Source organism: Trachurus japonicus, chromosome 12 (genome assembly GCF_045865225.1).
Source record: "Trachurus japonicus isolate A0001 chromosome 12, Traja_1.0".
Classification (NCBI taxonomy): Eukaryota; Metazoa; Chordata; class Actinopteri; order Carangiformes; family Carangidae; genus Trachurus; species Trachurus japonicus.
In genome coordinates, this window is record NC_140918.1 from 25,129,593 (window position 1) to 25,144,937 (window position 15,345).

General features: G+C 41.9%; 2 protein-coding genes across 2 annotated transcripts; one reads left to right on the plus strand and one right to left on the minus strand.

Annotated features, from left to right (window-relative positions):
• Positions 1-855: 855 nt before the first annotated feature.
• LOC146977590 (uncharacterized) lies at positions 856-5,629 on the plus strand. The gene is made up of 3 exons (XM_085792444.1): positions 856-974; positions 1,483-1,917; positions 5,078-5,629. The coding sequence occupies exons 2-3, from the start codon at positions 1,616-1,618 to the stop codon at positions 5,514-5,516; spliced, it is 741 nt and encodes a 246-aa protein (XP_085648570.1). The 5' UTR covers positions 856-974; positions 1,483-1,615; the 3' UTR covers positions 5,517-5,629.
• A 4,572-nt stretch (positions 5,630-10,201) lies between these two features.
• Positions 10,202-15,323, minus strand: LOC146977591 (homeodomain-interacting protein kinase 2-like). Its single transcript, XM_085794332.1, has 9 exons — positions 15,092-15,323; positions 14,309-14,497; positions 13,985-14,166; positions 13,785-13,908; positions 11,415-11,525; positions 11,239-11,322; positions 10,976-11,142; positions 10,247-10,326; positions 10,202-10,212 (listed from the first exon to the last, which is right to left on the minus strand). The coding sequence occupies exons 1-9, from the start codon at positions 15,275-15,277 to the stop codon at positions 10,202-10,204; spliced, it is 1,134 nt and encodes a 377-aa protein (XP_085650458.1). The 5' UTR covers positions 15,278-15,323.
• Between the last annotated feature and the right edge of the window lie 22 nt (positions 15,324-15,345).

Consider the following 15,345-nt stretch of genomic DNA (forward strand, 5'->3'; position numbering starts at 1 on the left):
GATGTTCAACATATAATAGAATATGGGGAATAGACTATAGGACTAGGATTTATCATACTGTAACAAGTTGCTTTTCAAATTTTTGAGTTAATCCCAATGAATCGGACATAAAACAACATTAAGAGTGAGTAAACTAATTGACAACATCACAATGAAGATGCTCATTTCTATGATCGTCTTTTTCATAGAAACGCTGCTGCTCCTGAATCCTGTGCTGAGAAGATGTCTGAACTGATCACCTCCTCTCAACTACAATTGGGTCTCTGATAACAGATCTTTTAATATTACGCTGTTCTTCAATATCAGAGGATTGTGAGGTTGCCAGGCAGGGATATTGAGTGCGGGCTAAGAGTTTCTCCCTTTCAGCTCGGCCTCGGCATCAAAAACGTATTAGACAGATAAATGAGAACTTGCGTGGAAGCGGGCCACTTTCTGTGACCGCGTGTCATTCATCCATCTCCTGAATACTGGCTCAATCAGATAGTAGCCAACCTTTCACAGCAGCCACCGTCTCTCTGCATCTTTAGATCCAAACCCCACAGCAGCCGCAGACCAACGTGCTGCTCTGCTGCTGCTTTCAATGTGAAACTGTGCAAAAATATTCATAACCAGCTGTAGACCTTAGTTTGTTTGTGCTCATGTGTGTGATTTGTTCCGACCCACACCGACTCAAACTGAAATCTTAAAAAAGAAAAAAGAAAAAAGAAAAAAAAGAAAGGACATCCTTGACCAGTTTCCTGTAACCATGGCGATAGGAAGTGCTCTCCAATCATGTCTGTGTATTGTGTGTCAGGGAAATGCTCTGTTTCCTGCTGTTTTCACTGGCTTCCTCCCATTTGGTGTTTGCTCAGGATTCAGTGCCTGGTCCTGGAAAGCAACACAGTTCTTAGCATGAGCTCTTGATTTTCATTTCATTTTTATTTTATTTCACGCTTTTGGATTTACCCACAACAACACGTTCAAAGTTAAATGACGTAAGTTCAACATTTGTTTTATTAAAATATACAGACAGTTAATTATTCTGTAAGAATGCCTTTTCCTAGTCCACATACCAAGTAGGCTACATCTCGTGTAATTTCCAAGGTGATGCAGTGATCATACTCTTAAGAACACTGTGATCGAGTTGTTTAAAGAAAATGTCTGAAAACTATAATCAAACTCAAATAAACAGAGAATGCAATTCAATGCACAGTGGATGTGAATAGAATTTGTGTTCACAAAATACTCTACAGGTCAACTTTATTTATTCATTTTTGAAGACAGTTAAAATTTAGATATTAACATCAAATGGGTGTGGTCTGAAATGTTGAGCACATTTCACTTGCAACCATGTAGTAAACCCTGAAGCAAGGTGAGATGTTAAACAAAAGGCTGAAAAAAAAATAAGATGAACAGACATTCTGCTAGATTTAAAAGACAGTGAATAAATGATGGAAGTTAACACACAGGGCTTTATTTCGAAAAATGTGGTTTATGTTGCAGAGCATCAGACACTTGAAGCCATTTGAAGCCGCCTCATTGGAGACTCCACATCACGCTTCTCAGGATCTGTCCAACATGGGGAAATAATTACATCAAGCAACACTCCTCTACCATTGGACCAAACCTGGCAGCGATGCAGATTGGCCATCACGTCACTGCTAGCACCCCTCTTCAGATCCCTTCACAGCCAAGCTTACACCCAATCCTAGTGGACACCATCCAACCAGTCCTGATCCAGGCCCTTATCAGTCCTCAGCGGGTCATGGAGGGGCCCCTCCAGCCTCAGACACCACAGCCACCCAGGACCTGTGGTTCCCCTGGACCTGCTGGGAAATCCTGCTGGAGCTTTGACATCAGAGTGGCCGTGCTGCTGCTGACTCTGGCAGGAGTTGTAATCTTAGTGCTGCTGTATAAACTCTTACAGCTGAGACACAGGTGTGTACATATCACAGTGGAATACTTGACGTAGTGTGTAGTGACTCCCAGTCCCAGTGCATACAGAGATTAAAGGGATAGTTCAACATTTTGCCAAATTGGCCCATTGCCATAATCCCTAAAGTGAGTAAGTTCATTACCTTTAAAGCAGAAGTAAGCGATCCGGTGGTTTTGGCTAACTTCCTTTCAGCCGATGGAGTTAGCAGTCCCCACCCTCATCATGGATCTATTGGTCCTCGTCCCTACGTCACCACATTCACGCGCATCCCTTGGCTGCACACACAGAGAGGACCGCCCCTTTATGCCGTTCTCTCTCCTCATTGGATAGAGGTTGTAGGATACAAGTAAAGTTTTCTCCTCGGCTTACAGCAGAGCAGAGTGACTGACAGACCCGTGTTTCGGACCAAACACTGTATATAAGTGATTGCTGTCGGAAGATATAACTATTTAAGACTTATATTAACACAAACATTCCGCTTACTTCTGCTTTAATTGTTGGTGGAAGCTACTGTATTTTTAGAACGGCGGAGCAGAGCCGCGAGCTGCTCAGACCTACACTACGGAGGCTAATGGAATTTCTTGGTTTCCCTCATCAAACTCATCAAATACACAATCAAACAACTCCAAAACACTCTGGTGGACAAGTTGTGACCTGCACATTCACCACGCTATGCAATAATAACGGAATGTTACGAGACGGAGATGTTTTCGAGTAATAGACTGCTTGCCGAAAAACTGCCCCCGACGGAAACGCGCATCAGCGGTTTTGCATGAATTTACCTAAAAAACAACTCCGCTTGGTCACGTTCAGTTATTATCTTTTAGCGTGGTGAATGTGCAGGTCAATTAAAGGTAACGAACCTACTCCTAAAATTATAGGGATTATGGCACTTTAATCACAGAGAAATGGTTGTGAACTGCTAGACCAAGATCAATAAAGTTTTACCCTACATGTCTGTCTGGAAGCAGTCCCATGAGATCCAGATAGTCCACAACAGAGGAAGTCAGCCGTAGCTCATTAGCTGTTGAGCCATCCGCCTTTAGGTCATCTCCTCTGGTGTAATATTTCTTTGGAAGAGGAACGGTTAAATTGCAGCTCTGAGGCAGGAGTTTAATGTTTGTTTGCAAATGTTAGCTTGGTAACTTTTTGTATTAATCTTTATTAAGTGAATTAAAGTATAATTCTGAGGGCACAGCAGAAGATAAGAAGAATGTTGTCTGATAAGCACTAGCATGTTCCAAACTGGTTACTGTAGCATGTTTGGTGTTATCTTTATACCTGTCAGTAGTTACTGTGTCACTGCTTCAAAACAGATTTATAGTGAAGATGTTTATGAATTCACTGCATCACACCATATAATGGGATCAACTGCTCTCCATCTGCCTCTTGCAGGGCTCCAGACTAACTTTTTTTTTACTAGGAGCACAGTGGCCCCTGACTAAAAATTAAAAGCATACATTTTGGGGGCACACAGTAAATCAACTTGCAAAGCAAATATTCACATTTATTTTTCACTGTGATCCTCACACACATTGGCCTGCCACCTGTAGGCTAATGACAGATACCATATTCTTTGAGTCATCCCTTCCATGTTGAACCAGTGTTAAAAAGACCCAGCAAATTTACTCGTTGCACATGCGCAAGAAGATGAAAAATTTACTTGCACTGCCTCATATTTTAGAGGCATAATGCCCCCCTTTAGGGTCGGTCTGGAGCCCTCTGATCTGTGTGCTGACATAGGCTAACATGGCTAGCCCTGACTTGAATTGAGCGGGAGCGTACCTATGTTCCCCGGGTCCCAAAAAAGGTCCTATGTTCCCCAGTCGCAATACTTTTGCAGTTGAAATATATACTTTTTTTGGAAAAGGGTCTTATGTTCCCCACTGTTGCCGGTCGATGGACTCTCTCTGTCTATCTGGACTCTATCTGGCCTGTCTAGCCTCTACCTGGTCTTTTTTTACTAAAATTAACCAACTCCTTTCTTCATTGCCTAAACCCAACCAATGGGGAAATTCCACTTCTCACTCAAAGTCACAACTCAACTTCTAGGTATGGGTACAAAAATTGCATGTTCCCCGGGTCCTTTTGGGGAAAAGCGGGGAACATAGGACCAGGGGAACATAGGGATGACCCCGAATTGAGCTCCTTATGATGCACAACACAAGATTAATGTAACAAAATTACTTTAAAGCAATACTTACCGATCTGGCATTTCACTCAGCACAGCACAAACATTTGAAAATCAACAGCTCGACCTCCCTCACAAGTCCCACCCACCTCTCCCTCCTGCCGCACCTCCACGAGCCCCCTCCCTCCCTGCTGCATGCGTTGGCATGGCAACGGTAAACAGAACAGGAACGCGAGTGAAACTGGAACAACACAAACAAACACAACACCGGAGTTTTAAACCGTATAAACGGACTCAGTGATGATGACTGATGAGTTTTATAATAAACTGTTGTTAGCCTACTGCTACTGGAGACGCAGGGGAAGTGATTCTTACAGATTACAGTTCTCAACGAGCCGGGCTGGCGGCCAGACCAGCGCCACCTGATTCGTTGGTTCAGGGCCAAAATAAATCCAGACCGAGCCGAGTCGAGCCGCGCCGGTCCGGAGTTCCACCGGGTCCGGACCGCTGAGAACTCACAGAGCTAACAGTAGCCTAGCCGTTAGCACTGGATGCTTTATAGACACATGTGACTTCCTGTGTTTACGTATCACTCGGGGATGCTCACTATCAACGTTACAATATCAGACATGAAACTCCACGACCAGCTGCGGCTGCAGTTATTGGTCTTTTAAAAAACTACTTATTTCCAAAATAGGGGGAGAGGAGGAGAGGGGTGCACAAAGTGATTACATATTAAGTAGGTTTGGTCGCTCGTCAAATCTTATTAATCGGACCGAATAATATTATTGGTCAGACTTTTCTCAGAATTATATGAGAATGAAAAAATGATGAGTTTTTAACCCTGTTGGGTTTCTCTTACATTTTAATGTATCATCAGATTATTAATAGCATTTTAACTTAGACAAAGAAATGTGCAAAAGTTCCAGAAAGGTAAGTATTGCTTTAACTATGTTGAATCATTTGTTCTTTGACTTTGTAAATTAGGGAAAAAGAAGAACACGTGTTTATTTTGTGTTGTGTTCCTGCAGGCTGAGGCTGGCCGGGGCGAGACACGCTCTGGAGTACTATAGCTTCTACCACACAGGCACCTACACACTCAAACACACTGCACCGTGTCAGGACCTGCCAACCAAGAACGGGACCGTCCCTGAAGCGTCTCTGCCCGTCCAGACTGTGACCGCGGTCACACCTGTTGCCATTGCCCCACTGCCTCCCCCGCCGGTATCCAGCCCACCTCTGCTGCCTCTTCCTCCACCTCCGGTCCTGCCACCGCCCGCTACTCCTCCTGTGCTGGCCCTCCCCCTCCCACTGCCCGTGATCCAAACCACCCCACCCAGCCCTCACCTGTCGTGGGGAGCCTGCTCAGACGCAGATGTCTACTCTCGGATCGGAGCCTTCAGGAGCTCCAGACTCTCCAGCCTCTCCACCCACTCAAAGGTTATCTTGTTTGAACACTCATCTCTCTGACCTCTGACCTACTGCAGAACATGACTGGATATAACCACCATACTGTTCTCCTGCTGAACTGTGCTACAACAAACTGCAGGTGAGGAGGTGTCCATTCTTTAAAGGGGCACTACATGTAGGTTATACTGTACTTGCAGGACATGGACACATTTGAAGTTTCAGTTTTTTCAGGGATGTTTAACATTTCAAAAAGAAAAGTTTTGAGCTTTTTGCAGACTAAAATTACATTTAGTGATCAGTGCCTTTTTTGTTTCACTGGAGAGTTGGAGTTGATTTGGATTGACGGACAAGGCCCAAGGATTGTTTTGTTTTTGTTTTGTTTTTTTCCACAAACTCTCAACTATATTGAAAACTGTTTTGAAGATGGGAGAGATAAGAACGTTTGACTTGAACAAAGACATTCACACAGTGATAAGTACTCATTGTTCATTCAGAGCCTTAGCAGCGTCATTAAAATGTATGTAAATAGAAACTAAATCTGTCATCTGTCAGTTTTTGTTCTAAATACATACATATATTGAAAAAGTAAAGATAAAACTCAATTTTAAGCCATCAATTTGAAAAAAAGATGGAGGCTGTTTGTCGACTGGCCAAAAACGTCAGATTTATTTGAATACTTTTTTTCATTTATTTCCTGTCCATTTGACATTTTGAAGTTGCTCCATTATCCCAAACCCCTTAATTTTCTAGATAAGAACAAACAGTACAGAGAGGGGAAGTGCATTTGTTAAGTGATGTGTTCTGAATGGCTCTTTTTGGGACATTTTTAAGTAGTAAAGAGAAATACTCACATCAGGTGTTCTTGGCTCTGTGATTTTGTTGCAGCACACATTTATGTGGCCATGATGGCGAGGAAGGGATTGATAGGTAGGAAATTGCTCTATTGAAAAAGAAAAGTTGTGAGCAGCAAAACCTGTTCATTTTGAACTTCACATTCAACTATAATCAGGAACTTCATTTGTGTAACTAAACTTTAAACTAACTCTTTGCCAAATATAAACTTGCAGAACATCTTTTACTGTCCAAACAAAGACAACTGTGGCATCTGTACCTCAAACACACACATTACATCTCCACCTCCATATAACTGTCTTAAAACAAAAAAAGGCAAAGCTCTACATGCAACACACTGCATGTTTAAGATACTTACAAAGTTTTGTCACCTTTGGTATAAAGAATTCAATCAAATGTCAGTAGATAGCTCATCATTTTAAAGAAATAGTTTGTCATTTTGTGAAATATGTGTATTTGTTCAAATGTGTCAAAAACTAAATGATAAAAGACATGTTATTATTTATATTGTTTAAAAGTATGATGGACTTTTACAGTGCCACTCGAGTAAAGTCAGAATGTTTGTTTTATAGTAATGAAAATGATGAGTTATGTGAACTCTGTCATTTGTAATGAACTATTTGTAAAATCATCAGGTCTAACCTCTTTGTAATCCTTTTCCATACCACAGAATATAGACTGGCATTTTTACAGTGAGTTGGTTTAGTAGCTGAGTTCATTGTTTCTTCAGACGGAGGTATTTCCTGAGCGGGATTTCCATGTCAGGGTCCCTCCCTGTTTCACACCATTCTCTTGTGTTTCCTCTGGCTCCCAGTCTTACCTTGCATTTTGTTCACTTGCAGTCTTAAATTATCACTGTGAGGATTTCTTCGATCCAAAGGCTATACATTTCAGGCATGAATCTGTAAATATTATGTTGTCACTTAATACATTCAAAACTACAGTGCAGTGCTTAAAGTCCCCCTCCCGCGACCCTTTTTGGTCATTTTAAAACCAGCTCATTAGCAATGCACATTAGCAATGCACCTCTGGAGGATGGGCGGAGACTGCGCTGCTCTGCACCCGCCCAGCCACCTCCGCTTGCTGACAGCTGGACGTTGTACAATTACAGATTCAGCGCGTTTAGCGTAAAACTCCACACTGGGATTCAATCCCAGACTGGAACATAGTCCTTGCTCACGGTGCAAGCTGCTCTACCAGGTGAGCTACACCTGTTATACCTTGACAGCTACACTGAGCTGTCAAGCCTTTCACCTCTGAGCCAGATGCAGAGCGGGGCGGGAGCTTGTAGCACTAGTGCCCTCCCCTGGAGCTGTGACACGTCAGCTCCAGTCTCCCTGAAACTGCCAGTTTGCGTCTGCCGTTGGTTCACAGCAGTTTGAAGGCAGAAAAACTCAGAAATGCAATTTTGCACTTCCTTTTCTGCTGATATGTCCTCTAACACAAGAAAAATGCCACAGGAACATGTGAAAAGCACGAAAAACACCATTTCCATGGGAGGGGGTCTTTAACAATGGTGCAGGTGCAGCTTTTAAGTATTTAGTGTGGTTAACAGCTAAACTGGCATTTACACGTGAGCATGACTAATCATCTAATCATTGTCTAAAGTTGTAGCGTTAACAAAGGGAACAACTGTCTGTTACTCCTCCACATATACTTCAATGTCCATCTGGGTACTAACAAGCTGCTAAGTTTCATTTTGTTGAATAGGACTGGATACATTTGGGAAGCCATGAGTTAAACGATGGCAGTTTGATGCTTTCTGTTCTGCTTTCTTAAGTTGAAAACTGAAACTTTGTGTGACATGTCTCTTTAGTCTGCTGTAGTGAGGCAACTGTCCCCATACTAAAAGCTTTCTAATTTAATCTATGCATGTACTGAGAGTTATCTCTTAATTGGTAAGATGAGCAGGAAAGAGTTCTGTAACTCTATACTGCAGGAGAGATTAAATGAAGTGAGAGGTTAGGGTTAGGGCTAGGATGAATATATTTACGTACTGAACTTTATTCATATTAGTTAAAGGTTTTTATTTCAAAAGTATGTTTATTATCCATTTTGAACTGCAATTGAAATCCTTCATATGGCAAAAATCATTCACATAGTTTTTTTTTTTCATACAAAAAAACAGTATGAGTAAAGTGTTTTATCTTTTATCTATCAGCGAGAGTCAGTTTGTTTCAGTTTTTCTAAGAGCAACTAATGCATGCAAACATGCTGCTTATTATCTTTTTTATATGTGAAGGTCCTCATACACACAGCGCTGCTGTATAACTCTGACAAACTCACTCATTCACAGTACGCAGGCAGCTGAATGTCCACAACAAGACTAAACACAAGCAACGTCTGAAAAATAAACTCTTTTGCTGAATGGACTACCATTCTTCTGTTTTACCTTTATAGCAACACTATGTAGTTTCTTGGCCTTAAAGGGATAGTTCACCCAAAATTCAAATTTCACTCATTATCTACTCACCCTCATGTCAACTAAGAGCTGTGAGAATTTTCAGAGTCCTCCGTTCCTTCTCTGAGTTACGGGGGGGGGTCCGCGCATCCATACTGCTCGTCTGTAATGTCTCTCTTGTATTGAAGCCCCGACATGAGAAATTGTTCCGAAAAAAGTCTATATTTTAAGCTTGTTTGTAGCGGAAGCTCCCAGTGTCTCGGTTCACTGCTCTTCTTGTGCCAGTGCAACTCTCTCGTGATTTGCACTGACCGGCCAGACGTCCGCCTTGGGTACACTTTGAGTCCACGTGGAGTCCGCTCTGTGTACGTTCCGCCCGACTATGTGGGGGCCTAAAGTGGGGTTGCGCCATCTGCAACTGCACTGTAAACTTTCCTGTTTGGCTAGGAACACATTGCCTCTGCGATCCTGGTAGACTGCAGTTCTGCTAAGCTCCAGATTCTGCGCATCCAGAATCAGGCATCAGGCTGCAGCAGTGGTACGATTCATCCAATTAACTGACTGAAACATTGTTTTAGGGCTGAGAAACTTTATAGTGTTGCTTTAAATCAAAACAGTATGTCTTGTGCAATAAGCATTTGCCATTTTGATTTGGAGTTTTACAAAAGATTAAAAATGAAAAAAAAAAAGATGAAAAGAAAATGTGAGGTTGTTCTCTGTAAGGACATCACGCCTTAGCTGCAGGATGGAGGCCAAGTATCTCCAGTTTACTTATATGAAGGTTCCTTTAACTGTGCAAAACTTAACCTTTCTGACATATCTGCCTATATTGGACATTAATGCAATTTGAATGTACATTTTAAAGTTAATTTCATGTTTCTGTTTAAATACTGAATTGATGGATTTTTCTGTCAGTGAATCCACTTGTTTCAAATACAAAAGCTCAGACAAAATATTTTGTAATTATGACATTTCTTAAGCAGGAATGGTGCAACCCAATTTAGAAACAAATGATGAGTGACAAACAAAGAAACTGGTACAACCCATTCCAGGATTACTTGAGGCCACAAAGCCACACAATCAGTCACCAGTCTGGCCTCAAACAGCAGTAATGTCTGGCATAGCTTTAATAGCAGAGCACCTGAGCACAAGTTCACAGGTGTTGTGTAGACCTTTCTAGACTTTGTGGAGGAACACCACTGTCATCCAGAAAAAGAAGCGACATTGTTCCTCTCCCTGTCCTCCTGCTCCTCGCTGTCATCTGAGGTTCAAAAGGACATGGAATACATCAGCTGTGTGCACAATATGACAAGAACGTGGGTCGTCTCAACAATTATGAATGAACAAAAGCAAAGATGAACTTTTCTCACAGGAGGTGGTGGAAGAGCACGGGGCGCCGCAGCAGCTCCACCACCAGCAGCACTGTTGGCACTAACCATAAACATGCAGACTGAGTTAGCATATTTGAATCCTATAGAGCGCAATGCCTTGTTCATGGCACAACTGTCAGGATCAGAGAATTGTAATACCCTGTAACCGCAGTTTCTTTCTTCATTAACAGTCTCCTCCAGGTCGAATCTACAGGGTGCAGGCTGAACCACAGTGGCACCTGCTTCACTTCAATGAAAACAGACAGACACAGTTAAACTAGGTCAACTTTTGTGTCACTGACAATGTTAACACTGAGGCTAATGCCAATTCTGCCAATGCTAACACTAATGCTAATGCTATCTACGGGTGTATTCACACCGGTTTGTTAGTTATCCCAAAACAGGAAGCGTTTTGCCCCTGAGATCAGTTTGTTTGGTCATATGTGAACACAGCAATCGCGTTTGGATTGGTTCCTGGTCGGATTAAAATTTTCAGGCCCATTAAGACCTCTATTCCATGTTTTTCCCAGCTAACTTCCTTCTTCTTCCAGGTACGATTTCTGACCGATGAGAGAACAGTTGGTTTGTGCATGGCATTTTCAGATTTTTTTTTTTTTTTACAACTTTGGACCGCTTTGGACTGTTACCATGTGAACAAAAACAACCCAAAAGAAAAATGCAACAATTGTATTGGTTCAGCTGCTGAATTGGATCCATGCAAACGAGCCATAGGTCTGAATACACAGTCAACAAAACACAACACAGTCCTATCACCCTAGGCTATGTGCAACCTAGAACCTCCTAGAGATGGGTGGGTGTGCCCAAACATTTTTCTTTAAAAAGGTAAAAAAAAAAGATTTTCTCATTAATAAAACCAGACATAAACACACACTCACGGGGAGCTCAGGTGGGGGCTGGTGGTGAGGTTACCCCTGGTAATGAATGGGTGGTTGAGAATACCAGAAGCAGTAATCCTCTCTTTGTTATCCCACCTGAGCATCTCCTTCAACAGCTCAATACTCTCATTCCACTCTTCATCGCCTTCCATGTCGCTCAGCCTAAGCTGGTTTTGGAAACAATTGAAAAGTGCAACTTACAGTGTCTTCTCTCGTAATCATGAAAAGATAATGAATGGACGTCACTCTACCCAACCACCCACCGCTTTGGCTTCATCAAATGAGCAGAACTTGTAGGTCCTGCTGTCCCTTCTGGGATGGGATGAATGGTAAAACTCATCAGGTGTCTAAAAGAAGGGAGTATTAAATTACATTTCACAAACTGTATTTACTAAAAGTGAAGAAGTGATTGATAAAGTTGTGAAAGGGTGAATTGTACCTTGAGTATCCACTGGCCGGAGCCATTTTTTTTATAGAACAAACGGGATTTCCGCCCATTCTTGATGAGATGCTCCGGTGGTGAACCAATAAGGCTGATCATGTATTGGAGCTGAAGACAAAGCAGCACAGCGCCACTATCACAATCATCATAAAGCTTTGATCTGGTCAAGATCATTATCACAGCTGTTAACTCCAGCAAGTGTTATACAACTGCCAACAATTAAGAAACTAAAATTAAAATCTGGTCTCTTTAGAGATAACAAAAAAAAGATTTCAAATGTGACACACTACACACCAGACGGTCATTCAACCACTGACAGTTTGGCAGAAGATTTAGATGTGTTATTGTACTGGTTATGTTCACTGTAGCTTAAAGGGACAACAAGGAGTTTCTATTTGGTTATAAAAAAGTCTCACATTAATGTGGATGAATCTACGCTACCCACACTTGTTAATGGCTTTTCGATAAATATATTGTTTTGTCTCTATCGTTATTTTGTTATTTTAATTAATGGCGGAAATGCTGGGCGAGCCGACCAGCGTTTCCTTACTTTCGGTTTCGCGGACGCTCATGAGAATAACGCTGCCGTATTGCAGTTTATGGTCGGGACTACGACGGTAACTGAACCTCTTTGAACCTCTGACTTTAATTCTTGATGAATGAAAACATGAGTCTGTCTTGCGCTGGTCGAAGAATTCTATGGTGCGCGCGGAGGCTCATAAATGTAGTGTGAAAACGCTTCGCTTTTCCAAAACTCCTCCCTTTAAAGTTGCTCTAACCACAGGAATATGAGTTCTGGCAAGATCACTTCTCCACACACAGTAGCCTACTTTTTTTTTCGGACTCACAACACAACAGGCCTTTTTTCCCCAATTTTTTATATGCAGCATCACTCCCCATGACCCGTAAACGGTCCACAGTGTGTAATATCAGTGGTATTATGGTGAATTGGTGTTATTTTTTGCTATTTCGAAGGTATGTCAAGGAAGAAACTGAACTTTTAAAACTTACTGTAAAAACTTTTCAGGATAAAAGCTGACAATAGCTTGGGAATAAAGCATAACAGAAAAACATCTCAAAATTGTCTTTATTTTGAAGGATAAGTTGCTGAAGCAGAAATGACTGTGCTTTTTGCCATGGCCTGATGCATGTGTCTCTCGTTTAAAGGAGAAGTGCCGTCTTTTACAACCTGGACCTTATTTCCATTCGAGAACCGCGAGAACCGCGCACCGAAATGCAGCCTCTAAATAACACATAATTTGCCATGAAACTCACTCATTTCACCAATATTTTGTTACGATTCACTAGTGCTGTTCCACAAGAACACCACCAGTTACCATCTATTCGTGGACATGCAGTGATTTGTTGTTCTCTAGCCAGCTGTTCCTCTCTCTGCCTCCATATACTCTGGCTCAAAACAGTAAGGACATCTAGCATATTCAAAGTTGTCATCCACAACCTCAAAATCTGACAGATATTCAGCCATGTTGCACAAAAGTAGCGGTAGCAAATTCCAGGTAAACAAGCCGACCGTCACAAGAACAAAAAAGAAAAAGCCGACCGTTGCAGAGTGAATAAGCCTTTTTTTAAATTGCTTTATTAACAATTATATACAGAACAACACTGTTTAGGGGTATTATAGTTATAAAAATGATACAAAGAGGCAGAATAAATGAGCCATGCTCATTGATCGATACGTCCATGGTTGTGCTGTGGCTACGCGTGGCACTCAGAGATGACATCATCCAGTTCAGAGGTTAGTAGGTCAATCTACAGACCCCGGATGAAGATGACAGGCAACTCCGGACTCAAGGTGAATAGCACTGGCGAATCATAACAAAAATATTGGTGAAATGAACGAGTTCCGGGACAGATAATGCGTTATTTAGAGGCTGCATTTCAGGGCCCCAATCACTCCCACTATATGGATACGCGTCTCTCGAATAGATCTAAATATTGTCCAAAGGAATAATGACACCAAAGTTATATTGGTTAGTAAATGACCATATTTTATGCCAGAAATAAGGTCCAAGTTGTAAAAAATGGCACTTTCATATTCAGTATTGTTAGAAGAAGAAAAAAGCACACAAATATAATCATGCCAAATATTATTCCCAGTTTTGGCTCACAACATACAAGTTCCCAATCACTGAATCTAAAATCTGTCCAGATGTTAGTGCCTGTCTGTGTATTATAGTGGAATCCTCCTAATCTCATGTCTTAGCTAAATGAGGTGGTAACTAAAATGCTAACCAATCTTTTAAAAAGGGAATAAGACCGAGCTGAGTCCGACCACCGAGTTCACTGATGTAGAAGCTCTTCAAGAAAAGATGAGCAAACAGAGTCTTTCTATATAAACTGACTTACTGCCTCATACTCGACTCTTGCTGGGAAGAGCATAACACCAAACATCATGACTGCCATCACGCAGCCCAGTGACCAGATATCTATGGCTCCTGAAAACGGTAGGCCCAGCAGTATTTCTGGTGCTCTGAATGAAGATAAAAAACAATGCTGCACCAATTTTAAGATTTCTTGGTTTCATTATTGATCAGTATTTACCTTACCTATACTCGGGTGTCTGGTGTGTGCTGCCTTGCTTGGCTTGAAATTGGAAAATAGCCAAGCCAAAATCGATCAGTTTGACTCTGATGGGCTTTCTGTGGCGATCCACCAACAGGATGTTGTCGATTTTTATATCAGCGTGGATCACTCCGACCCTTTCCAGGGCTTCGAAAGCTGTTGATATCTGCAAGAGATAAAAACGGCAATAATAAGGATGATAACATAAAAACAGAAGTAAAAGTTACAAAAGGTTCTTCAGTCTGCATATACTATGTTGCTATTTTAATTTTAAGTTGTCTTGCTTCCCAGCTGATATCACAGCCCACCTGCTGAATTACAGACTTGATTTCCCCCATAGTTATGAAGTCATCCAAAGTCAGCAGGTAATCCTGCAGTGTGATGTCCAGTAACTCAAATACCAGCCCTGTCTGACCGCTCACTGTGACCTTGCAATCATACTTGATGATGTTAAACTTGTCCAGGTTGTGGTCCATGAGGAATCTCAGCATTAATGCCTGAGGAGACACAACCTGCTGATTCAGCTAGAGCTAGACACACGGACATGACACACAGACCACTGAGTCTAAGTGGGCTTCCACAGTCCCTGCTGCCAGTTCATTATAGAAACACACTTTCTTGCTATTTGCAACATATTTAAAGCAGAAGTAAGCGATCCGGTCGTTTTGGCTAACTTCTTGTCAGCCGATGGAGTTAGCAGCCCCCGCCCTCATCATGGATCTATTGGTCCTCGTCCCTACGTCACCACATTCACGTGCATCCCTTGGCTGCACACACAGCCCTTCATGCCGTTCTCTCTCCTCATTAGATAAAGGTTGTAGGATACAAGGAAAGTTTTCTCCTCGGCTTACAGCAGAGCAGAGTGACTGACAGACCAGTGTTTCGGACCAAACACTCTATATAAGTGATTGCCGTCAGAAGATATAACTATTTAAGACTTATAATAACACAAATATTCCGCTTACTTCTGCTTTAAGTTTGATCATGCAACTTATAGTCAATTAAATTATGACATTGGTTAGCAGGGCATGTCACTCTACCTCATTTTGGAAATTTCTACATAATAAATCAAAATCAACAGTGCAGTTCACCTCCCTGCGGAGGTCCTGGTCAGGGACAGGGACCTTCATGGCCACCATCTCTCCAGTGTCCTTTTTTAAACATTTGACCACTATTCCAAATCCACCTTCTCCCAGATACTGCAGGACCTTGTAGTTGTTGGAGATGTGGATATGGTGAGAGTTCTCAGGAAGTGAAGATGAACTTGAATTTCCCATCGCTGAGCAACTCTATTTCACAGACAGGTGGAAGAGGAGAGGAACAGGTTAGTTTGGTGTATACATTC